At 42.9% G+C, this 23,937-nt stretch overlaps 3 protein-coding genes across 3 annotated transcripts; 2 read left to right on the top strand and 1 right to left on the bottom strand.

Moving 5' to 3' along the window:
• The first annotated feature begins 316 nt into the window (after positions 1–316).
• Positions 317–3,521, top strand: zgc:123278 (uncharacterized protein LOC641569 homolog). The gene is made up of 8 exons (XM_053426402.1): positions 317–358; positions 453–537; positions 635–700; positions 1,095–1,258; positions 1,392–1,494; positions 1,723–1,803; positions 1,904–1,912; positions 3,424–3,521. Exons 1-8 carry the CDS (start codon positions 317–319, stop codon positions 3,519–3,521), a joined length of 648 nt encoding a protein of 215 aa, XP_053282377.1.
• tsg101a (tumor susceptibility 101a) lies at positions 3,457–10,349 on the top strand. The gene is made up of 10 exons (XM_053426176.1): positions 3,457–3,865; positions 4,415–4,502; positions 4,585–4,650; positions 5,447–5,610; positions 5,964–6,090; positions 6,365–6,422; positions 6,666–6,760; positions 8,277–8,479; positions 8,577–8,816; positions 8,913–10,349. Exons 1-10 carry the CDS (start codon positions 3,824–3,826, stop codon positions 9,000–9,002), a joined length of 1,173 nt encoding a protein of 390 aa, XP_053282151.1. The 5' UTR covers positions 3,457–3,823; the 3' UTR covers positions 9,003–10,349.
• Positions 10,350–11,003: 654 nt separating this feature from the next.
• On the bottom strand, positions 11,004–17,401 carry ldha (lactate dehydrogenase A4). The gene is made up of 8 exons (XM_053426175.1): positions 17,243–17,401; positions 14,931–15,056; positions 14,126–14,243; positions 13,861–14,034; positions 13,578–13,751; positions 13,344–13,461; positions 12,379–12,502; positions 11,004–12,260 (listed from the first exon to the last, which is right to left on the bottom strand). Exons 2-8 carry the CDS (start codon positions 15,054–15,056, stop codon positions 12,096–12,098), a joined length of 999 nt encoding a protein of 332 aa, XP_053282150.1. The 5' UTR covers positions 17,243–17,401; the 3' UTR covers positions 11,004–12,095.
• Positions 17,402–23,937: the final 6,536 nt, after the last annotated feature.

Genomic DNA, 23,937 nt, shown 5'->3' with positions numbered 1-23,937 from the left:
GGATCCTAGTATTTATCCTGACCCAAGAAAACAGATCATAAATCATGAATATAGTCAAAGTAAAACCGTGTTGGTTTGTTATTCCAACATTACACTGTGTCCCAGTCTGTTTGGTTTGATCCATGAGGCCTAGTTAATAGTTTTGAGGGCAGATGACGTGTGTGATGGTGAAGCTGCTCTGTCACTGGCTTTCAAGAGTCATAAAAGACGAGTGGTTGTCCATAAACCAGAGAGACGGGGGGAGGCGAGTGTTGTTGAGTGTCGATGATCGAAGGAATACAAAGTCATATTTTCCCCCCGTGGATGAATCGTGATCATGTCGTACAGCGAGGGCTCGATTAGGAAAATGCTGCCGAAGGTAAGAATGATGATAAAGGCAGAATGAATTCTCATCAAACATAATTAAGGAACTATACAATTAAGTTTTTTTTTTTTTTTTTTTTTTTTTAAAGAATTATTTTCGCAAGCATGTGGCTCATGACATATTTGTTGCAACGACCAACTTCAAATGGCTGGTGCCCAAGATGGATGAATTTGGTGAGATGCAAAATAACAGTTTCTTATCTTATTAAACATGAGATCATCTCAATTCATAATCTCAACGATGCATGTTGTTCTCATTTGCTTTGCACAGTTTATAATGATGGATCCATCAAGGACTTGATGAGTCTGACTGGAACCCTCCCTGTCAACTTTAATGGTAACAATCACTTTAATTTAGTAACTCAATAGAAACAAGTACATTTTTCGGCATATTAACAACAACACTGTAAATATGCCAGAGTAAACAAAGAGCCCTTGTTTTTGCCTGGTGTAAAGTTGTCAGGCTGAAGTCAAATAACAAGTTACATATTTAAAACAGTTATTATAATAAAGACCTTATCAATTATGTAAGATAAGGTCTTTAGATATAGAGTATATGCTGAGGACAAATGTGAGCAACAAAACGAACAGCACACAAACACTAGAAAGGGGCAGATACGAAAACGAGATAAATTTCAAACTGTTTCCTTTCAAATGAAAATCCATTTTGAAATTTCTCTTACTTATTGATTTGCATAGTAAAACACAATTTTCTCTTGTTGTCGCACAAGATGCGACCTACAACATCCCCGTGTGCCTGTGGCTCGAGGACAGCTACCCTCAGACTCCTCCTCTCTGCTACATCAGGCCCACACAAGACATGATGGTCGTCAGAGGAAACTACACCTCCAGCAACGGAGAAGTGGAGCTGCCATACCTGGAGGATTGGAAGAATGTGAGGAACCCGAAACATGATCTCATATTCATTTGCAGAGCTGCATTTTAAAATAAATAAACAGACAATGACATCAGAATGACTTTTTATGGCGCTGCTACACTAGTGTGATTGTTCCTTCTCCTCCTGTCAGGGTGAGTGTGACCTGGTGAGCCTCCTGCAGGTGATGCAGGTCGCGTTCGGAGACTGCCCTCCCGTGTGCATGCAGCCTCCCGCCGAGCCTGGACACTCCTCGTGTAAGTAACACTCACACTGGAAGAGAAGTGAGGCGCCATGTTGATTCAATCCAACACAAACATCCCTGCCCCAGATACAAGCTCATGTTGATAAGACAGATCCCAGATCCATATCTAGGCCACCTCTTATTAGTTTAACCCCTCATAAATCTGAAAGACTGGAATCACCTTTCCCCTCTCCTCATGTTTATGACTTCGTTGTGATTGATAAGAATTCTTTTTTTCTAGGCCGGCTACAGTGTCAAAGACAAGCAGAGGTGCTCTCAAGGGAAGATGGGAGCTCGTATCTGTCTCTACCCAGAGACGACGGTCCACCTTTCTTTCAAGAATATGAAACCAACTGTTAGTGTTCTCTGGAACGTGACGATCATTTGTGTAAAACTGGTTCTGTGTCTTATCCCGTGTTCAGTGTCAGATGGTATCCATTGATGGTTTTATAGTCCATGATTTTTAAGACAAATGCTGCAATACTTTGTATATATTGTACGATTACGACTGTAAAAAGCATCTGAGATTGTTTTATTTTGTGTTTTGCTAAAGGCTGAATCACTTTGGCAGTTGTAAAACTGTGTTGAAAGACGTGAATTACTTTACTGTCGGCTCATAAAACTGTGATTTCATTGCACCTGCTGTGACCTCGGCCATAAATCTTGTGGACTTTTGACTGGAGAGGAGAAAAGACTGTAATTAAAATCAAGGTGAAGCCTTATACGACAGTTTATTACAGAAGAGTCAGTCTCGTTTTATTTTGACATCAAATAGAATAAAGCATAATTTTCCAGAAAACTTCATGCATTTGTCTTAGCCAGATGTTCTGTTTAAAAAAAGAAAAAGAAAAACCTAAATCAACAACTACTTTTTGAATTAATCCTACACTTTTAATGGCACTGCTAAAGAAACGGTGTTATAGGAATACTTGTAAATAAACTCTAGTTCTTGTCAATGTGAATGAAGAAATAAACTCATTGTGTGTAGATATTGAATCATTTTCAGCAAATATCAAGTTTCTTTTACGCTTCAACTGTGGTTCCATATTATATTAAGGGCTGAGCAATAAAACGATAGCAATTATCGCCGTATAATTTTCACCAACAGTAATACAATGAGAGTTTAATACATGTAATTATGTTCATTGTGTGAGCACAGTGAGGAGATGTAACGCGTAACTGATCTGATTCAGATTTGAATAATGTTTTCTTGTTTTCAAGAATTCGTCATTCTCTCACTCAGGAGCAAAAACATGTCTCTTAACTTAGAAATACTAATTTTACATGAATAATCATTGATTTTGACTGCTATGAAAACATTTATAGTGATATATATTTTTGGCCATATTTCCAAGCCTTAATTAAATATTATATATATTCCTTTGGTTGCTAAACAAATTCTGACATATGTAAATGGTGCTTAATTTTTTCAATTTACACTTCCGAAGCCTTCCGAACTCTTTCTTTAGTGTAGCTTCTCCACTTGGAGTAAACACTGTGATAAATGCATCTGAAAAGTGTTTTTAAGTCTTAATTTGTGTAGTATATATTCTTTCTGTCTTCCCTGGGTGACGATGGTGATCAAAACTGTCAGGCAAGTTTTATAGGTTTGATTACAGCAGTGACTTTTGGTTATCTATAGATCTAGACTCTAACACAGACTAAACAACCTATAGAAGCAAATAATATGGTTAGGGTTAGTCACAAGCGCCATGAATGTACCTGTAACTTTCCTGTTGATCCTATGACTCTGCATTTATTGTACTGGTAAAGAAAACTTAACCATCGTCTCATTTAACTGTGTTTTCTTAACGAGGGTAGTATGAAAACATTGTGTTCTTCAAGATAAAGGTACAGGTGACGTGGAGGAGTGTCTCACCTCCTCTGAGTCACCAGGACATTTTACAACATGACAAATCCAGGTGTGGTCACATGTCCACAGCTGGACCCTCGTCACACGCGGGACCGGAAGCAGTCAGCCCCATCGTCGCACCCGTACCGGAAGCAGTCAGGTGCTCCACCGGAAGTCCCTTCTGTTGACGATCGTGTGTTTGGTTTTCGGCTTCTGTCTTCGCCGTTGTTCCGTTTGAAAGGTTCTCGGTTGATTCACTGCGTCGAGACGTGTCTTCAACACATCGCCGCCCGTGTTGAACCGGAGGATCCGGCACACAGACCGCGTCATTGTCTCAGCTGTAGTCGGGCCCGAGGCTGGGCTAACATTAGCCTAGCATTCAGTCAAGTCCTGCTAGCTGGCGTTAGCTTGTGTTAGCTGTCAGACCCACAGAGTAAAGACAGTCCTCACTTAAACTCGTTTGTGGGAGAAGTTAACACATTTAGAAAACATGGCGGTTGTCAACGATGCTGCGCTGAAGAAAATGCTGAAGGTAAGACCGCAGCTAAACTGATGTAGACAGCATTAGCAAGTTAGCTGAAGTTGCTGACGTCAAACACGGCGCTACTAGCAAGTTAGCTAGACAAAACTTCCTGGAGTGAGTCTTGCTTTATGCCTCTCTACGGATTTCGTACATTAAATACTTTATGTTACAAGGCTCGCTAATGTCATGTTAATTGATTGGCGAAGAACCATCAATAGTCACCTGTTACATTCCCTGGCTGTGTAGCATCTTTGCTAACATCACTAATGTTATTAAAATCATGATTTAAACTACGATTCCCTGTTTTTGCACATGGCTGTTGTTTATTTTCCCCAACAATTACCCGTCTCTGTAACGTGCTGTTGTACAACATATACATCTATTTTCTAATATTGATGTCTTAATGAATACAATTCCACTTTGATAAGTGTACTTGTCTGAAGTTTAAATATTTGTTTCGTCCATGTTAAAGTTTCTGTGCTTGTCAGCATCTGTGTCTCTACTTTAATTTGTACTAACATACCTGGTTTTTCCTCTGTCTGTGTTTTCTTTTCTCAGCAATACAAATACAGGGATCTGACTGTTCGTGAGATTACCAATGTCATCTCCCAGTACAAGGACCTGAAGCCAGTAATGGATGCTTATGGTAATTAAATGATACTGGGTGCATCTTATATGATTGTATGATGCTCATATTGTTGTTGACATGGGATGTTCTTGTGTTTCAGTGTTTAACGACGGCTCCACAAGAGACCTGATGAGCTTGACAGGCACTGTCCCAGTGAGCTACAGAGGTAAAGAGTGTCACTCTTCTTTTCTTCAAAAACAGTTTCTCTTTAAAATCGCGTTACACATCGTCCCATCAGTTTATTTCGTTTCTTTGTAAAACTTCTCGATCTTTGGCCCAAATACTTTAAAGCATTGGACAAGTAAGGTCGACCAAACCAAAACACATAAACATGTAGAAGCATATGTATCTGTAAAAAAATGTCAGTTCTTCATTATGTTTTTAAATTCCACTTAGGACATAGTATGTGTCTTTTTACTGAAACATGTATTTGTGAGCTTCAAACTTTTTCCCCAACAAATGTATGTTATCTTTTCTTGTTATGTGTTATGCTGAGGTTGTGATCAAACCTATGACAAAGAAATATAATTGAGGCATGGTATTTTGCTAAAGTTTGTTAGAAATTTGCAAAAAAAGACAACACGACTACAATCAAATATGTAGAACTTAACACATGAAATAATGTCTGAAAGTCTCCTATTGGATGATGAACTGGTTTGGCTTCACCTCAAATTGAATCCTGTTTTTCTTAATTTCTTGGTTGGGTTTGTTTGCATTGCTATCCTGTCTGATATTGAGACAACGTTGCAGGAGATCTGTTGCACTGTGAAATGTATTAAATTCACATATACCATTTCATAATTGCTGTTTAATACATGACTAATTCCTATGTGCTTTTGTAAACCGAATAGGAAAGGATGCCTTGAAATAGCAAAAAGCTTGGATGAACATGCAGGGTGGAAAGAAGATAATGTTTAGACTTGAAAGGGTCAATATTTACTTTGTGTGTTTGCTTCTTTTAGGAAATGTCTACAACATCCCAGTGTGTCTGTGGTTGCTTGACACATACCCCTACAACCCTCCCATTTGTTTTGTCAAACCCACCAACGCAATGATGATCAAAACTGGCAAGCACATCGATGCCAATGGCAAGATCTACCTGCCTTATCTACATGAGTGGAAACATGTAAGTGCAAAGTCGTTAATCATCATATCGAAATATAGTTTATTCAGGCAATGATGATACGTGGAATGTGTGGGAATAGAAGCATATATTCATTTTGAAGTTTGATTGTGGAAGTGACTTTTGGAAATCTATGGATGTCTATGGATGTCTATGGATGTAGGCTCTAACATAGACTACTGTAAACTATAGAAGTAAGTTATACCTCTGATTTCAAAATGGGGCAGTCACTAGGGCCATGAATGAACCTGTGCTCTAGATACAAAATTAAATTGTGACTTTCCTGTTGATCCTTTGACACGAGTGCTTTTTTTGTACTGGTTAGCAAAACTTTACCATCACCGTTTCTCCTACAGCCCCAGTCAGACCTGTATGGTCTCATTCAGGTGATGATTGTGGTGTTTGGAGAGGAGCCTCCTGTGTTCTCTCGCCCCACTACACAAGCCCCTTACCAATCTTTCCAGGCAGCTGGACCCCCAAACCGTGAGTGACTTGTTTTAAATTTTTTTTATTGTAAACAGAAAAAATTTTTTAGGGTAAACCACAGACCCCTTTTCTACAAAGTCAAACGTTGCTCATCAGAGAATTTACATCCTGAAAACCCTGGTAAAATATGTTGATTCATCATCTATACACTAGATGGCACTCTTAGCTAACCCTTAAAACCACTGACAGTTCATGTGTCTGTGAAGATGAGTGTCCTGTATGTTTGGTATGTCCAAAGATCTGATTGTTTCAATATGACTCTCTATCTCAGCCGCCTACATGCCTGGTATGCCCGCAGCGTCACCATACGGTCCAAACGCTAACCCAGGGTAAGATGTTTGCCAAGCACTTCTCTAACTTCTCTCACCCAGATAACACATATCTCTAAAAAAGAACCTGTCCTGGCTTGTCTGTGGTTTCTGCTAGAACATTATACCCGCATGCATATCTGTTGCTGAGAAACTGTAGAGCCAGGCCAATTTCATCATAAAGTTAAACAGCAGCATTTAAACCACTTTGAAAGTGAATAATGTAAAGTTTCTGCTATCTGTTGATCATGAATCTATTTGCAGAGGCTATCCCGGATACCAGTACCCAGGAGGCAACTCATACCCAGCCACTGGCGGCCCTGCACACTACCCCACCCAGACCCCAGTCTCCACAGTTGGTATGTGTTACATTTAGTATCTGGGGAACTTTATTTCTTCCTTATATCAAGGGTGCATTTGAAGGTCTTATACTGCACTGGATTGAAAAAAAATTCAAACGCAACAAGATACGGAATGTGTTCACCCAATAACGATTAGATAGTATTTAATTTTACAGCAGCGTCTGAGTTATTGTGAAATTATATTACAATGCTTTATATTAAACCAAAGGTTCAATTCACCCGCGACAAAATGATATCTTTACCATTTTCCGTGATCTTTAGTCAACTAGAAATCAAGAAATTTGACCTTCTGACTCCGACTCTCTCACCTTCTGACTATGATGAGCTGCCACTGAAAGGTCATTACTGTAACTAGAGTGGGACACATTAAAGGCCAAAGGGTATGATGGACCCGAAAGGAAATGGAACAGCCCCCTCCTGCTCCCCACACTCTAAACCTTACTAGAGCACAGTGCTATATTTAGGGTTGGAACAGTAACTGCACACAATGACAGACCTCTGATAAGGGGATCCATCTGCTGCTCCCCAACACCAGTTTGAACCATTGAAATGCTGGTTAGGGACCAGCGTGCAGCAGGAGTTTAAACCTCCTCCTACATTCTGTGAAATGCTTTTGACTGGACAACGCCCTGATCTCAAGGCAGATCAACTCTGACATTTGTAGAGCTGCCTCCAGACTGCTCATGAGGTGGTCGTGACTCAGCAGACATCCATCAGTGGTTTTACACTTACATAACCTGGTGAATGGCAGCTTTGAAGATGTACTTTGCGATGGGCTTTTATATGACTTATAACTACAGTTCATATGTGGAGTTCAAAATATTGCACCTTCGATATCAAGCTTCACTAAAATACATTCATAAATGTGTTTAACCTATGATATATTATGTAATCAAGTAAAACACTGTTAAACTACAGCCTTAAAGTTTAGAAAAGTAAAAAAAAAATTGCAGATAATCTGTTGGATTACACCAGTTTTCAGGAGTTTCCATTTTTTCACTTATTCAGAATTTTTCAGATGTGTCACAAGTTTTGTGCTTCTGTTTTCGCAACCTCTTGCTTTGAAGGGGAACTCAAAGGATGCTTGATACCAACGATATTACCAAAGTTTTGACCTTAATAAATGAACATTGGCTCAGGAGGTAGAGTGGGTTGTCACATACCCAGTAAGTGGTTTAATTCCCGTCTCTTTGATTCCGCTTGCCAAAGTGTCATTGTGCAATTGTCCCTGATGGCTGTTCCATCTGAACAGAAAAGTTCTGCAAATAGAAGTGCTGTACAAATATGTGTGATAAGGAAAATAATGTAAAGCTCTTTGAGTTGTCATCAAGACTATAAAAATGCTATATAGATTTAGTCCATTTCACATGAGCATCTACTGTCATTACAGTGTTAAGAAAAGCCTGACACTCATCCCGTCTTACGTCTGCTCAGTGGTTTGTGAGGACATGTTGGACAATAAACAACTGTTCAATCAATGCGTCTCATTGCTTCTTAACATCTTCATCTTCAGGTCCAAGCCGGGATGGCACCATTGGAGAGGACACCATCCGCGCATCTCTGATTTCAGCAGTAAGTGACAAACTTCGCTGGAGGATGAAGGAGGAGATGGACAGAGCTCAGGCTGAGCTGGACGCCCTGAAGCGGACAGAGGAAGACCTGAAGAAAGGACACCAGAAACTGGAGGAGATGGTCTCAAGACTGGACCAGGAAGTGGTGAGAGTTGTATATGTATTTTTGATGTCCTCTATCAACATCTTTTCCATAATACCAAAATTGACCATTGGTTTTATGGTTGTAATTTTGTTTGTAGACGGAGGTTGACAGAAACATTGAGCTGCTGAAGAGAAAGGACGAGGAGCTGAGCGAGGCCTTGGAGAAGATGGAGAACCAGACAGAGAACAATGACATTGATGACGTCATTGTGCCAACGGCTCCTCTTTACAAACAGATTCTGAACCTGTACGCTGAGGAGAACGCAATCGAAGATACTATCTTCTATCTGGGAGAGGCTCTCCGCAGGGGCGTCATCGACCTGGAAGTTTTCTTAAAGGTGAACACCCGTGTCAGAAGTATTTAATAAGAGAAACAAGGGTTAGCACGTTTTTATCCTGAGATTTACAATCACTCCTATTCTCTTCTGTTACAGCACGTACGCCTCCTGTCCAGGAAGCAGTTCCAGCTTCGTGCCCTCATGCAGAAAGCCCGCAAGACTGCGGGCCTCAGCGACCTCTACTGATTCCCACAAACTACCTGGAAGCGTTCATATCTTCAATCTCTCGTCCTTTCCCTTCTATCCCTTTTTGTTTTATTCCCTCCTTTAACGTCTTCTTTTATTTTAAATCGCTGAACCTTTTTTATAGAAATTCACTATGAAATCTGAAAGAAACCGGAACAGCAACGCTTAAGAACAATTGGACTGTTGTGTGTAGCACAGTGAAATTTCAAACTCTATGGCCACAGTTGTACACCATTTGTGTTTTGATCTGACCAAATACTTCTTTGAGATCATTATGCATCACAGTCATGAACCAGACACGACAAATGATTGGCTGTGGTCGACACAAAAAACTTTCGCCATACAGGTAAAAGTGAGGTGCGAGCTTATTCTGTGTATGATGTGTGTGAGTGTTTGTGGTGAAGCCGGGTTGTGCGTTATTGTGTTGACATGTTTATGCTGCATTACACCCTGGTCCACAGGTTTTTGCTCTTTGTCAGACAAAGTAATTTGGCTAGTAAGCACAAATTGTCGGGGGCTAGTGGCGAGGGGCTTTGTAGAGAGCCCCATGTGTCCGCTGTCCCACACCCCTCATAATGAAAAAGGTTAGGCTGTGATATAAATACCCAGGGCAACCTTTCATGAAGGACGGGGGTTCAGCCTCAGGATTTAGTTCAGCCTGGGGTCTGGGTCATGTTCAGTAGCCATGGAGTTAACTGAATCTCCTCTCATACAGTGGACGTGATGATCAACGTGGCCCTGAACTGTGTCTCTGTGTTCCTTGGGTCTATCAATGAGCTGAATTCTTGTGAGCACCCATCCACTTACCCACACTACACTTTATCTTTCCTCTGATCTGTGTTTTGTCTCCATGATGGTGTGAGTGAGGCTGTTTGATCGCATGTCAGCTGCTCAGGTCTACCCTCTGACTGCATTAACCAGTTAGTCTCGTACAGTGCTCGTCTCACTCTGTACACTGTCTCTAACTAATGCAGGTGGCTGTCTTGACAAACTTAACTCTAAAAGGAAATCTTTTTTTCTTTTAAACTTTTCTATTTCCCTTGTGCTGTCCACTTATTCTCGGTCCTGCTGAGAAGTTTAGATTTTCAGAAAAAAAAGTTGTGAATATGCCAGAACGTTGGAGGGTAAAACAAATAAAAAAAGGACTATGTACTAATCAAAAAAAGTTAACTTATGTAAAGTTTGCAAACAGGTCTCATTTAAATTAGCCTTTTACTAAATGCACTTTGAATTGTATGATAGAATATCTGCTGTTGTTTTTTTTTCTTTGTTTCCAAATCAACCACCTGTTCTTTTATATCTGTAGATTTATGTAAATCAGTACAAATAAAGTAAATCTGATTTAAAGTTTCATCTCTCTGAGATCATTATTTCAGTATAACTTTTTTACTTTAAGTTATTTTGGTTATTTTGCCCCTTTTGGTCATTGGATTTGTTTTCCAGCAGGAACGTGGAAAAACTACCGAACAGGTTTTAATGAAACTTCGATGGACACAGGCCAAAGAAAAACAATTTCGTTTTGGCCTGGATCTGGACAAAGGGCCAGATCCAGAAATTGTTTTTTATTTTCTTTTACACTGCCAGATCGCAACTGTTTTTTTTTTTTTTTCATATTTCACCATCTTCTCAGGGATTAATTCAAGGATCTGGAGGAAAATCCTTATTTAGAGGACTAATATCTGTGAGTGTTAGGGCCTTGGTGGGGGTATGCCCTCTACTTAGTCCCATTCTAGTTCATAACTGTTTGATGGCTTATTGATCACAGTCGTATCTCTTAGTTATATCTCTGTCATGCACACTTGTTAGACAAACCAAAGAGAAGCACTAATGAATAGTTGTTTCAGCAGTGACCAGATTTCTCTAGCACAGAAGCTTCTAATCCGCTGCATGTATTGACCTATAGATTTGCACAGAGAGCAGCTGATTCAGCGGCCCTGTAAACACGAGCTGCCTTTCGCTAGACTGCACGACAAACACAGCGAAGGACAAAGGACACGTCAGTATCGTCATCCTGGCAGATTTATTTGATGTTGCGGGGCAAATAAAAATCCACATTCAGTTGCCCTGACAGGAAGAGTCTGAGGGATCGATCAACCCTATCCAATGTTTAAACATCAATACATAAATAGATCTCATCTGTATTTTTACGTCATAAATAATAGTATAGTTCTGTCAATGTTCCTTATTTCCCAAAAGTCAGGATTCAAATAAATACAGACACCCTTTGAGGGTATTTAGGGTGTGCACACGTACAACACCTTCAGGATTCTAACCTTCCGTTAGGATTCATAACCATGATTCCGGCTGAGTCTTTCCCATTGGGTCTCTGTTACATTATGGCAGTCTACCTTGTTGGCACCCTCTCTAAGTCACCACAATGTGACCTTACTTTGTAACAGCTTGCCTTTTAAATATATATTTATCTATCAGTGCACTTGTGTGGTTTTTTTTAATTTATTTTTATTTTAAAGGCTTCGGTGCCAACCAGTAAACTGCTACGCATCGCTAGTCTCAAGTGATAAGGTTCTTTGGTATCACAGGAGTCCGGTGATTGATATCGACTCTCTAGGAAGCCTTCCTCGTAGAGAATGGAATGTCTCCATTGTTTTCCAAATAAAAAAATGAACAGAGATTCCCAAATGGAAAAAAAACAGCCAGAATAAGCAGAATCCCAACCAAATACGAACGAGGAGTGCACAGAAGTAACAGCAACAGTACACGTAAACATACAGTACATAGAATTATACACTACACTCAATATGCAAAGGCCTTACAATTGATAGTGTATAGTGAGGACAATATGTAAATGCCCCCTCACTTCATCACTGACTGAGGACGAAGGCTAAAGGTATGAGATGTGTCTCTGAATATTTAGTGATGGAGGAAGGAAGGCAGCAACAGATAATGATACCCATGTCAACTAACATCTAGTTTCCATTGGTTTAGCTACAAACACGTGGACATTTGTATAGATACTCAAAAGTCTCATTCGTCCATTGCCGTGCGGGACACAGGAGGTACAGTAGGTGGAGATCAACCACGCAGAGCTTGGTGTGGCTTCCAGGTGGAGCTGAGGATTCAGAGCCTTCCTCTTCAGAGGGTGAGCTCCTTCTGTACACCCCACAGGGTCTCAGCGCTCTTCACCAGCTGCTTCTCCTCCTCGGCCTTCAGCGTCATGTGGATGACGTCTGTCAGGCCGCTGTTGCCCAGGACACAGGGGATGCTGAGGAAGACCTCATCCTTCACTCCGTGCATTCCCTAGCAGACGAAGAAGAGGAAGAGGAGGACCAACCTGTAACTCATCTGCACACTGTTTGGTAAATTAATCAACAGCGGGAATATCATGATCTGGGATTCGTCTGCCCCGGCACCTCACCTGGACCAGTGTGGACACGGGGTGAACTTTGTGCATGTTCTTCAAGATGCTTTCCACCAGGTCAGCCACAGACATGCCGATGGCCCAGGAAGTGTAGCCCTTCAGCCGGATAACCTCATAGGCTCTGCAGTGAACATACAAAAGGATAATAAATACATTTGAAGTGAGAAGAACTTCTATGTCTCTTGGACGAATAAGACAATCAAGCTTTCAGTCAGATTTCGTATTAAGAACAATGTTACTCTGTCTGAATTCCTGTTAATTCAGGTTCCAATGCTGCTTTGTAGGGAAAGTTTGTAGTTGCCACTCCTGAATTTCTGCTGTGCACACAGCAGCTCATGCTGTAACTATATCTGGTTCTTGTTAATCATTTATGAGGAAGGCAGTGCACCAAAAACTCAAATCCGGTTTATAAAGTACAGCTTCGTAAGCCTTCGAATTAACTGAAGAAAAACACAAACTCCCTATGGACCTAAATCAAGTGAGGAGTGGCTGACAATGGAATCACAGGAATGACACAACTTAAGTAATCAGTGGTGATTAAGTAACCTGTCTTTAGTCAGGAATTAATATAGTAATTTCTTTCATTAAGGCAGAACCTGGATGTTAAAGTGAGTTCATGTAGTTTTGTGTAACAGAGAGAAGTAGATCTATTGTGTGTGTGTTGTGGCAGCCAGGCTGTAATAATAATAAAGAAATGCCTGCCTCTGCTTGTCTCTGGGCTCAGTTCCATGGTAAAATTCCTCACCTGAGCAAGTCAGCACGCTTGGATTCAACTGAGCCTGCTGGGACTTTAAGTCTTTATGTTTATGAATAGTAGTGATCAGTTCCCATTGAGCCCTACAGACCTGTTTTAATTTTATGGCTCCGACTTTATACAATTGCAGCCATAAATCTGCTGGACAGATGTCGTCCGTGCAGGTGCCGGTTCACTTAAAAAAAGAAAGAAAAGAAAGGCTCCTCACCCTTCAACCACCATCTTGTGAACCTCCTTCCAGTTCTCGGTGTCACCCTCAGCCCCCATCTTCGGGTTGAGGCACTGCAGAGAAACTCCGGCAACGTTCACGCCGCTCCACACGGGCACTATGAGAAACACATGTGAGATTATGAAACGTGCAAATGATGAAGCTATATGAAATTATTTGCTGTGGACCAACAAACATTCACAGCGGATGATATTTTTCGTTTAATCCTCTTACCACTGGAGTCTCCGTGCTCTCCGATGATCCAGCCGTGACAGCTTGAAGGGTGGATGTTGAGCTTCTCTCCCATGAGATGGCGGAAACGGGCGGAGTCCAGGTTGGTGCCAGAGCCAATCACGCGGTGACGGGGGAAGCCACTCAGCTTCCAGGCCACGTAGGTCAGGATGTCCACTGGGAGGGTGAAGAAGGAATCAGCCAATGACAAACTTTCAAACCGTACCGCACTTTCTCCTCTAGCACGTCCCCCCCCCCCTCTCCTTCACGCTCACTCCCTCCTCACCTGGGTTGGAGACCACCATCAGGATGCAGTTGGGGCTGTACTTGACGATGTTGGGGATGATGAACTTGAAAATGTTGACGTTCCTCTGCACCAGGTTGAGGCGGCTCTCGCCCTCCTGCTGGCGGGCGCCGGCAGTCACCACCACCACCTTGGAGTTGGCTGTCACGCTGTAGTCTGAACAATGGATGGAGAGAGTGTTCTGATGCAGCCACTGAACATCTTTTCAGTGAGCAAAAAATCGTGGTTAATATTTGTTAATTTTCACCTTTGTCGGCCACAATCTTGTGCGTCTTGAGGAAGAGGGCGCCGTGCTGCAGGTCCATGGCCTCACCCTTCAGCTTGTCCTCCATCACGTCAACCAGAGCCAGCTCGTCACACAAGTCCTGATCATACACATGACATAGAGTAAGACATTCTGACAACTCAACACACAATTTGTACTGTGTGTTACAGCAAATCTAGTAAAGACTGGGGCTACACTGAGACCTGTGCCAAATGTGGAGGATCTCCGTTACTCACAGGAGGTACATTTCACTTTTATATCTATTTACAGAATATAAATATGAAGCCATGCCTCGGGCTAATAAGATGCATTATAATTTGAATGACCCCTGGCTTCTCTTGGCCTCAGTAGTTCCTCTGCTCGCTAAGATCAGGCTATATTAGTGTGAAGGGAACCGGATATTAGAAGGGGAGTGCCAAGATTCCACTCCTTTGTCCTCCTTTTACCAAACAATAGAGAGGTTTGGCTGTTCTCAGGTCAGGGACTAGTTTACATAACTTTAATATTCCGTCCATAATGCATAATGCTGTGGGTCTGCTAACTCATTCAAGTTCATCTAAATCTACTCCATAGCCATAATTTAGATCAGATCCAAATAAAAAAACAGAATCCAGTGAATTTAATGGTGGTTTCATAAGGCAAATGTTGGGCCTTGGAGGAGCTTCATTCTAGTTACTACTCTAATAACTCTGAAGCCTCCTTCATAGATTTAACTTCAAAGTTATCATCCTCATTCTACACTTCAATGATATGTCACATAAAATCGACTCTTTCTCTCCCGTCTCACCTTCAGCAGGACGCTCATGGCGCAGGCCATGCCGACCATGCCGACGCCCACCACCGTCACCTTGGTCTGGCTGCCAACAGGCTCCTCCTTCATCACATGGCTGATCAGCTTCTCCTTGGTGGACATCTGAGATCAAATAAAGAGGCACAGTGAAAAAGGGAAGTAAAAATAGTCAAAGGGAAAGGACAAGGTAAGTGAGAGGTGGTAGAAATAAAGCAGGTAGGCAGAGTGTAATAGGCGGAGAGGGAGGGTTACAGATGCATCATGTAGGACGTGGTTATTGGAAGTTCCCTCACAAGTTGGGACGCATGAGCACGTTCTCATCCCATGACGATTTGGATTCCCTTCATTTTGTCATCACAGAAAAGGGAGTTTCTGTAAAGGGGTCGTGAAAGTTTCCCTTTTTTCATGACCACAAAACACAACTTCTATCAACCGCAAGTTCCTGTTTTTTACTTCCCAGCCTGACACTCCTCACTATGTTTACTTCCTTATATGGTTTCCTGATAGTATTTGCTCCTTAGCCCCTCTCCAGGTCTCCACAGCAACCACTGTCTGGGAAAATTCCACTGGCGGTATCCGTTGGCGGTACAGACCGTCCCCAGCTGACGTCACTCTCACACACGCTACCATTTATGCTTCCTGTCAGGGGTGGGCTAGGCGGGTGGGCTGCCACGCTTTGCATGATCTTACATCACCAGCGCGATAGTGTCGTGTCTCTGTGATGTAGAGACGCAGGTCACGTGACACACAGGACATGTGGAGGACCTGGCGGGGCAGCACCGGTGCTTTGTACTACCTTCCCTGAGAGGATATTTAAAACCTCTCCAGGGTGAGTTGGCACACAATAGTAGGACATGGTGGGTGGGACAGTCATACCTTATGTCCCTTTATCCAATTATCTCTCACTCAGAGCGAGCTGAAGGGTTATTACATAGCAGGACGTGACCCTGAGGTCAGCCGAGTGATAAGAAAACCCTTTGTTAACGTACAGTAAAGGATTACAGCACATGTTCACCACTGCCTGTACAAACAGCCATATTCCTTATTAGCTTCACTGAATAGGGATTACAGGAAGGATTATTAGGAGCTGAAAGAATTTAATGTGATATGGTTGGTAGGAGTGAGAGTGAGACGGATGTTTAATGCCAGTCCTTGGATTATATGAGTTTCTGGGACTGTGTCACACAACTGTATGACTATCACAGATTTCTGCATATGATCATGTTTCCCAGCACATAATGAGATTTACTTAATCAAATCCCCCGTAGGGTAAGTTATTAAGGGTTTACTGAGCTCTGATAGGGTGTCAGGTATCACAGCGGTGCTCTAGTCTTTCACATCACTGTTTGGATGATGTGATTTTACAAGAAATATGACTTTATCCAAACTTGTATTTGCTTTCAAAGATTCCACAGGTCTGTTAATGTAATGGACCGACTGTGGCTGCCAACACTGCATGGAAAGGCCTTAAATTTAATTAATCTGAAAAATGATCATCCATATTTTTTAATAATTGAAGTGATAATAAAAAAATGGCAAAGCACTAAAACACCAGTGTTGATAATATATCAGCAGGAGCATCGCGGTCACTATAAGACCTGCCCCCCCCCCCCCCCCCCCCCCCCAACCACAGACCATGATGTACATCGCGTTTCATTCTCACGTGCTGGCTCGACACCGGCTGCGGACGTGCACTTGTGTAACAGCGCGTGTATTTGGTCTATTACATCAGCACGATCCTGTGATGTACTGATCTAATACCTGTCAGGCAGTGATCGATCACTTAAGGGCTCTTCTATCGTCTTATTATAATCATCTTATTCCCTAATATTTACATTTAGCATTTTTACGCGTGGATTACATTTGGCAGTGACTCTATGATTCTTCTAGGCGCATGTCCATTATTTAGATTCCATCCATCTAGTGTTATATGAGACACTGCGGGGGGGGGGGGGGGGGGGGGGGGGTTAGGAAACCTAGAGGCCTACGTCATGCCGCCTCGACTATTCTGAAGTAATCGCCCTAAAAAAGAAAAGTGCACACACTATTGCACCAGTGTGGAAAAAGGCGTGAGCATGAAAAAAAATAGTGATCCCGTAAACCAATCAATCGATAATCATGGACGTCACAACCCCCCCCCCCCCCCGGCATCCTGGTCCGTCGGGATGATCCTAAAATATGCGCATCAGGTTGATGAAGTCTCTTTTATCAGCTCGAATCCCTGAACAAGGAAATGGATGGAGATAAAGTCCCGGATGAGCCCGAGCGAGCCGCACGCAGCTCACAGCCCGGTGTCATGTCGGTCTTACCTTGAGGTTCGAGTAGCAGAGCGGGTGAGAACTGGAGCCGGACTGTGGGTCTTCCTCTTCCCGGTGGGCAGCTTGTCTCCGCAGAAAGAAGTGGCGCTGCGGAAGGGGGCGAGGCTCTTTAAAGGCTCCTCCGCCGAACACTACGTGCGCGCATACGCAATGAGCTGGGGGGGGGCGGGGCCTAAGGATACGGCGCATGTTGCCAGTCACGTCCCGTCTGCTCTCAGACCGGATGTGGCGCGAGGAGCGTGTGCGCATCATGCTTCGTTCTTTTTTCCAGCGAATTCCTCTTCATCGTCTCCAGTGTTAACGAATCAGTGAAGCAGGTTGAAGCAGCGATGAAGGTCACATCATCCTCGTGTTACAGGAAACACACACTAATGCTTAACGCCTAGTTTCATAACACAACACTTTGTATAATCTAGCTTTTATACAGAATATACTCATCATCGCAGCTCAACAGTGTAGCAGGGGATTTCTAAAAAACGTCTCATGTAATAACAACAAGAACAATAATAATATTAACAATAATATACATTTTTGTAAGAATTTGAGCATGTTAAAGCCCCTCAAAAAGCCATTTCATTTGTCTGAAAATAATAATAATAATAATAATACCTACAATTTCAATAGGGCCTTACCTTATCTCACTCTGCTCGGTGCTTGGGCCCTAATAAAACAACAACAGCAATAATAATAATAATAATAATAATAATATACAGTAATTCATATATATTTCCTGTGTCATTATAGCTGCTGATATAACATTAACACACTGGGGAATGTGTTAGTTATACAAAGCAATCCATGCTCCTGGCTTTGGATGAATTGCAATTAATTTGCGCCACCTGCTATTTCCTGTTAGTAATTACAACACAGTTAAGGTTGTGACTCAACCAGCCACTTGTGTTACATATCTGGACATAATAGTTGCAGCATAGCATTTCAATTGTATTCGTCATGCTGGGTCAACTGTTGTCTCACACCGGGACCAAACCTTTGTTCTCCCACACTACGTCTGGATATACTACAAGCTGCTTTTTGCACTCTCAGAGATATGTGAACACTTTCCTTCCTTTTTGTTTCAAGCAGCATCACTGAATCTACTTTAGGTCGAGACTCACTTTTAAATGTCCTGACAAAACTCCCAAAAAAATTGTCAAGAAACACCATAGCAAATCCACGATGATACTTTGAAACATTAAACCTTTGTCACAGCCTGTCTCAATGTCTGTGCCAAGGAGGGAGAGGACACGAGTTGACTGTTATGATCCCAGACCTTTATTTAACAAAACAAGATATACACGACAACACAATGTGTGTCCATAAGCAAAACAAAAGGGATGCTGCTGTCGGAGTCAGGGAGCTCGACCCTCAGAGAGAACGAGACAGACTGAGGCGAGGCTGTTCCAGCTGACGTCACCTCCACCTACAGCTCAGGGGACTGAAGCACAGGCACACCTAGTGTCCAGGTGAGGGTGGAGGGGGTCACCACACCTTGGTCAGTAAAACATCCTTCAGTATACTGTTCTCGAATCAGCAATAAAATGTTTGACACATCAATGTTAAGAAAGATTGAAAGACCCACTTCCATCTCTGTTTATTGGTTTTAAATACCTGTACACCTGACAAATAAGAGTTCTTTAACAATTTATTTTTATTTTACACATGAACAATGGTCACACACCCGTCATGTAAACAATAATAATTCCAGAGAAAACAAATAGTCAGCTCAGACAAACAAAGACATACAGGAGGTCATAGGTCACAGGGTAAATCACAGAGGGCCACAGTTCATGTTCAGGAGACTCCTTGGAACACGATGGAAGAACAAGCAGGTCCCAGATCATTCAGACTCTGTAGAAGTGATCTGTTAGTTTTTAGAATACAAACAAGACATTCCAAAAGAAGCAGCTGTAGTACAATGTCTCTGCAACCCCCAGAGAGGCCCCTTATCCCTTAGTCACCATGACCACACTTCTTCTTAGCAGCAAAAGCAAGAACATTATATAAGCTTTTGCCAGTTGTACAATTTATATTTACAGACAATTTTGATCAGTACATTTTGTCGTATGTTGAATTTTCTTTGTTTTGTCAATTTTCACTTGCAGGTCAAATTGCAGCCACAGAAAACAATCCTTATAGTGTTATCATGTTTGCTCAAGGACCCTTCAGCAGGCCAGATGTTTACTGGTATATGTATATGTATATGTATATCGATGTTCTCTACCATCCGGTTGGTTTTGTTTATATAAATTTCTGTTTGCATGATCATGTATTTACCACTCTGGTGTAATAAATTTAACTCACCAGCAGGCGGTGCTATTATAAAGCCAGTAGAACAAGCATCATGCAAACTCTCTTCTTCACATGCAACATTACATCACTTTACCAAAATCATAATTTACAGACTGTTGAGTAACATTTAATATACTACTGCTACTACTACTAATAATAATAATAGTATATACAAATATTGAATAATAAAACTGCTTTCCAAGGTCAACACAAAACATGCCACAAAGATTACAAGAGGTGTAAATAATACAATATGTAAATAAAACATATACATATACATAAACAAACATATACAGGTATGCATACATACATTAATATCAACACACATACAGCTAAACAGACAAAAAAACATTTATAAAACCACCAGCTCACACAACATAAGTAAAACATATCAGTCAGTTCAGTCGAGTAGAGCTGAAGATGAATCGCTTTCTCTACAACATGTTTCACAGGTTTGAGGTAGCGAGCTGCACAATCCATCCTTTCTCCAAATCATAACACTGCAGTGAATCAAGGGTGCAGCAAAACGATCCACTCAGGCCACTTCTCCTCACATGTCAGTCCCAAACTCCAGTTAAAACAACATCTAACACACAGGCTGTGGCTCGAAAAGTAATGACAACATCAGTAAAATGTGTTGAGGTGCATCTGTGTGTGTGTGTGTGTGTGTTTGTGTGTGTATGTGTGTGTGTGTGTGTGTGTGTGTGTGAGACTACATGACAGTATAAAACACTGCTGGAGACAGATGAAGCTGCATCAGATGTGTGTGACATCAAACTCCATCTCCTGTCGCTAAATGTCCTCAGTTTGCCTTCAGCGAAACTTCTCTCTTTGCAACTCCAGCTTGTCCTTGCTGCCGAATTAGTCGCCGTCCTCCCCCTCTCTGTACCACTGCTTTCAACGGTCTCTGGAGTGGCTGCCAATTCAATCAGTGCAAGTCCCCCCCCCCCACCCCCAAGTGGAATACAAAGAAGAAACACAAGCTTTTTTTTGCTGTGATAGCCTCCCTCTTTCACACAGGGTCAGTTGCCAACATGTTGTTATTGCACAGGGCATTGGGACCAAACTGCGGCTGCTGCAGGTGATATCCCACCTGTCTCTGTCTGCAGCGTAATGGAGAGAAATCTAATCAGCTCTCCTCCTCCTCCTCCTCCTCTTCCTCCTCCGGCCTCTTGTTTAGAAACACAACCGAGGAACAGGGCTACACATCAATCATAAATCGGATTCCTCCAGGGAAAGAGATCACTCCCACAACTGTTGTCAGAACAGCATCCAGCTCACTTTAACTCGGACACAGCCTGAACCCCCCGAACCTGCGGATCGTGTCTCATCTCTGGTGTTTCCTCCCTAATTCGTCCTTCCTCTGTCCCTCAACATGAATCAGAAATTGTGTTCCTCTCCCCCTTTCATCCCACAGTCACTTCCTTCACATCCCCCCCCCCCCCCTCCTCACTACCTGCTTCTTCTCTCTCCTTCCTCACCAGCAGTTTCACACACCTTCTGCCTACAATTGATAACATCCCTGATGGAGCTCCGGTATTAGCCACCCACAGGCAGATTAACCAGAGCAATGATACACCAATCAGCCGCAATTATGCACTGATAAGCCCAGGGAGAGCTCTGCAGGATATGGGGAGAGGGGTGGTGGTGGCGGTTGTGTAGTGATTGGGTGTGTTTTGGTGCATGATTAAAGGTTGCGTGTCTGTGCATGCGTTTGCTTGTGTTATACGAGTGATTATACTTTGTTCTTTTAGCGCCTGCCGTCTTAATTCCTTCATAGGTCATATTATCATAATCAGATGAGAAATCAGTCCTTGTCTCCGGGTTCTTATCGGACGCTAATTGAAGCTATGATCAGACAAGCTGTGGCCTCATCCGCTGTTATTGAAAACACAAGCCCGAGTGCAGAAAACAACATCTGAATCAGCAGAGGTTTGGAATCCATATGGCGCTCCCTCACTGTCCCTGTGTATCTGCCATGATTGAAGATTATTATCTCACCATTACAGTATATTAAAGCGCCTCGGTTACAATGTTGGCACTTGTTGGCTCTTGGACGTCGCAGCTCAAACAGCAGCCTGGCGTTGTGATGGAGCAGCTAAGCGATGATGATCATGAATAAAAAAGGCCAGAGTTTCCAGCCTGCGGGCGCTCACACACCGGCCAAGTCTGATTTCAAGAGCAGCTGTGTGGGTTTAAACCACACACACACGCTAACATGTTTGCATGAACACACAAACACACACAAGCAGGGGCTTCTTTTTAACGGCAGAGCAAAGACCCTGAAAGCTGTTTACTGCTGTGCGGCCTGGAAACCCACCAAACCTTCTATTCCAGATCTGCTTTGTACCAGCAAACCTGCCAAACAGTGTGTGTGTGTGTGTGTGGGTGGCTTCATCAGATTAGCCCCCCCCACCCCTCAGCTGGCTTTAGAAACAGTGATCCTACCCTATCAAATCAAAGTAGACCAATATAGTTTGCGTATTTCATTTGGCTCTCTCAAGTTTCCTGCGCAGCGCAGCAGAATTTGATTAATTCTTGCAATTTCAGCATCAAAAAGCTGTGGTGTAATTTTGAAAACTGGCTCAGAGAAACTGTGTGGTTGTGTTTGTGTGTGAGTGTTTGTGTGAGTGTGTGTATGCCTCTTTCCTCTTTTCGAGTCCTCCTTTCACCTTAGTTTCACTCAACATACGTCCTCTCCAACCTTGACGTATATCTCAGGCAAAGTTAATCCTGGGGCACAAAATGAAACAGACATTTGCCATTTCTTGGAGCATGAAATTAAATACCTTTCCTTTGGCTGTCTCAGCTCTAATTATTTCAGCGGATTTATGACAGTGTCACTACTATTTGCTCAGGGATAGTGTGTACACATGCATTGTGGCTGGTAGCCTGGCATTCTTTCACACGTCACCAGAGAAGCTCTGTGGAGCCTCCGTCTCTCAGTCCAGTGACCTTAACATCGGTGACTGATATGGGAGGGGGAGATGTGCGTGTGCAGGCATGGTCTCCTCAGTGCGTGTGTGTGTGTGTGTGTGTGTGTGTGTGTGTGTGTGTGTGTGCATGGCGCCGTGTGTTGGTGTGAACGAAGGGGTAAGGTTAATTGAAGTTGTTAGAGTGAAAATGATTCCCTCGGGGGGGACAGAGCAGGTGGAGGCGATGGGTGGGTTCAGCAGTGGGTGACAGAGAAGAGAGAGGGATGAGACGGAGGAGTAAAAGGGGAGAAGGGTGGGGGTCAAAGGGATTGCTCCTCAGCCCAATGCTCAGAGGCAGTGAAACATGAGGGCAGAGGAATGGAATGATTCATCTGAAGGTCAGGTGTGTCTGACCTTCTGGTCTCGCGACCCCTCACCCACCGCTGCCTCTCGTCTCTGATCCCTTTTGTCTTCCTCTGCTTTCATCCCTCCTCTTCTAAATATGAACAAATTGACTCTTTAATTTAGACAATAACCTTTTCTAAACCAATCTGCGTGACCCGCTCCTCTACCTTTCTCTCACATCGCTCTCTCTCTCCCTCTCCATCTCTAGTTCTATCTGGCTGTCCGTCCCCTCCTGTTGCCCCTTCTCCTCCCTCTCCTCCCATACTATAGCCTTCATTTCACAGATGACAGGTTGGCTGACTGTGATCCAACAGATGCTGGGGCGGGAAGACCTCACCGACTGTTTTAACTCCAATCAGCTTTTATTGCTCTCCGGAGGAACCCCTGTGCCAACCTGATATTTCAGAAAGGAGGAGCGTGGAGGCAAAAAAGTACGAGAGAGAATATAGGAGATGTACTGTATATATACATATATATTTAAAAGTGCATGTGTTCTCAGTGCGTGTGTGTGTGTGTGTGTGTGTGTGCGCGTGTGTGACTGTGTGTGTTGGTTGAGGCAGGGGGCTGATGGGGAAAAAGGGTGATAGTAATTTCCCCTTGTGCCTGGCGTGAGGCCGAACCACTGGCTTCAATCATCTTAGACACATGGGTGAGTTTGTGTGTGTGTGTGTGTGTGTGTGTGTGTGAATGTGTGAGTGTGTGAGTATGTGAATGTGTGAGTGTGTGAGTGTGTGAATGTGTGAGTGTGTGAGTATGTGAGTGGGTGAGTGTGTGAGTGTGGGAGAGAGAGTGTCCGGCATCAGCAGGGATGGCGATGTCGCTGGTAATGCATCTGCCACTGTCGCTTGCTCCTGCCACCCCTGCATCGCCCACGTCTGTCGCCTCCCCCCTATTCGCCGTCCATCTCTCTCTCTCTCTCTCTCTCTCTCTCTCTCTCTCTCTCTCTCTCTCTCTCTCTCTCTCAGCACCCCTCCTCCATCCTCAGTCTCCCTCCCTCCGTCCCTCTGAGACAAAGACAAAAGCCAGTGCAAGTTACAGTGTGACTTTGAAGCTACTCTGTTCTAACAAGGTGATGCT

Source organism: Pleuronectes platessa, chromosome 7, assembly GCF_947347685.1.
Source record: "Pleuronectes platessa chromosome 7, fPlePla1.1, whole genome shotgun sequence".
Classification (NCBI taxonomy): Eukaryota; Metazoa; Chordata; class Actinopteri; order Pleuronectiformes; family Pleuronectidae; genus Pleuronectes; species Pleuronectes platessa.
Note: the sequence above shows the minus strand (reverse complement) of the source record. Positions and strands in the feature narration are given on the sequence as shown.

What these genes read in the sequence shown, in the direction of transcription:
- zgc:123278 (XM_053426402.1), top strand. Translation starts at nt 317, where the DNA reads ATGTCGTACAGCGAGGGCTCGATTAGGAAAATGCTGCCGAAG. An exon ending in ACCTGGAGGATTGGAAGAAT is followed by an intron (nt 1,259 to 1,391) that starts GTGAGGAACCCG and finishes TCCTCCTGTCAG; the next exon opens with GGTGAGTGTGACCTGGTGAG. An exon ending in CGAGCCTGGACACTCCTCGT is followed by an intron (nt 1,495 to 1,722) that starts GTAAGTAACACT and finishes CTTTTTTTCTAG; the next exon opens with GCCGGCTACAGTGTCAAAGA.
- tsg101a (XM_053426176.1), top strand. Translation starts at nt 3,824, where the DNA reads ATGGCGGTTGTCAACGATGCTGCGCTGAAGAAAATGCTGAAG. An exon ending in GCCAGTAATGGATGCTTATG is followed by an intron (nt 4,503 to 4,584) that starts GTAATTAAATGA and finishes CTTGTGTTTCAG; the next exon opens with TGTTTAACGACGGCTCCACA. An exon ending in CAAGACTGGACCAGGAAGTG is followed by an intron (nt 8,480 to 8,576) that starts GTGAGAGTTGTA and finishes TTTTGTTTGTAG; the next exon opens with ACGGAGGTTGACAGAAACAT.
- ldha (XM_053426175.1), bottom strand. Translation starts at nt 15,056, where the DNA reads ATGTCCACCAAGGAGAAGCTGATCAGCCATGTGATGAAGGAGGAGCCT. An exon ending in AGAGCACGGAGACTCCAGTG is followed by an intron (nt 13,462 to 13,577) that starts GTAAGAGGATTA and finishes TGTTTCTCATAG; the next exon opens with TGCCCGTGTGGAGCGGCGTG. An exon ending in CACAAGATGGTGGTTGAAGG is followed by an intron (nt 12,503 to 13,343) that starts GTGAGGAGCCTT and finishes TGTTCACTGCAG; the next exon opens with AGCCTATGAGGTTATCCGGC.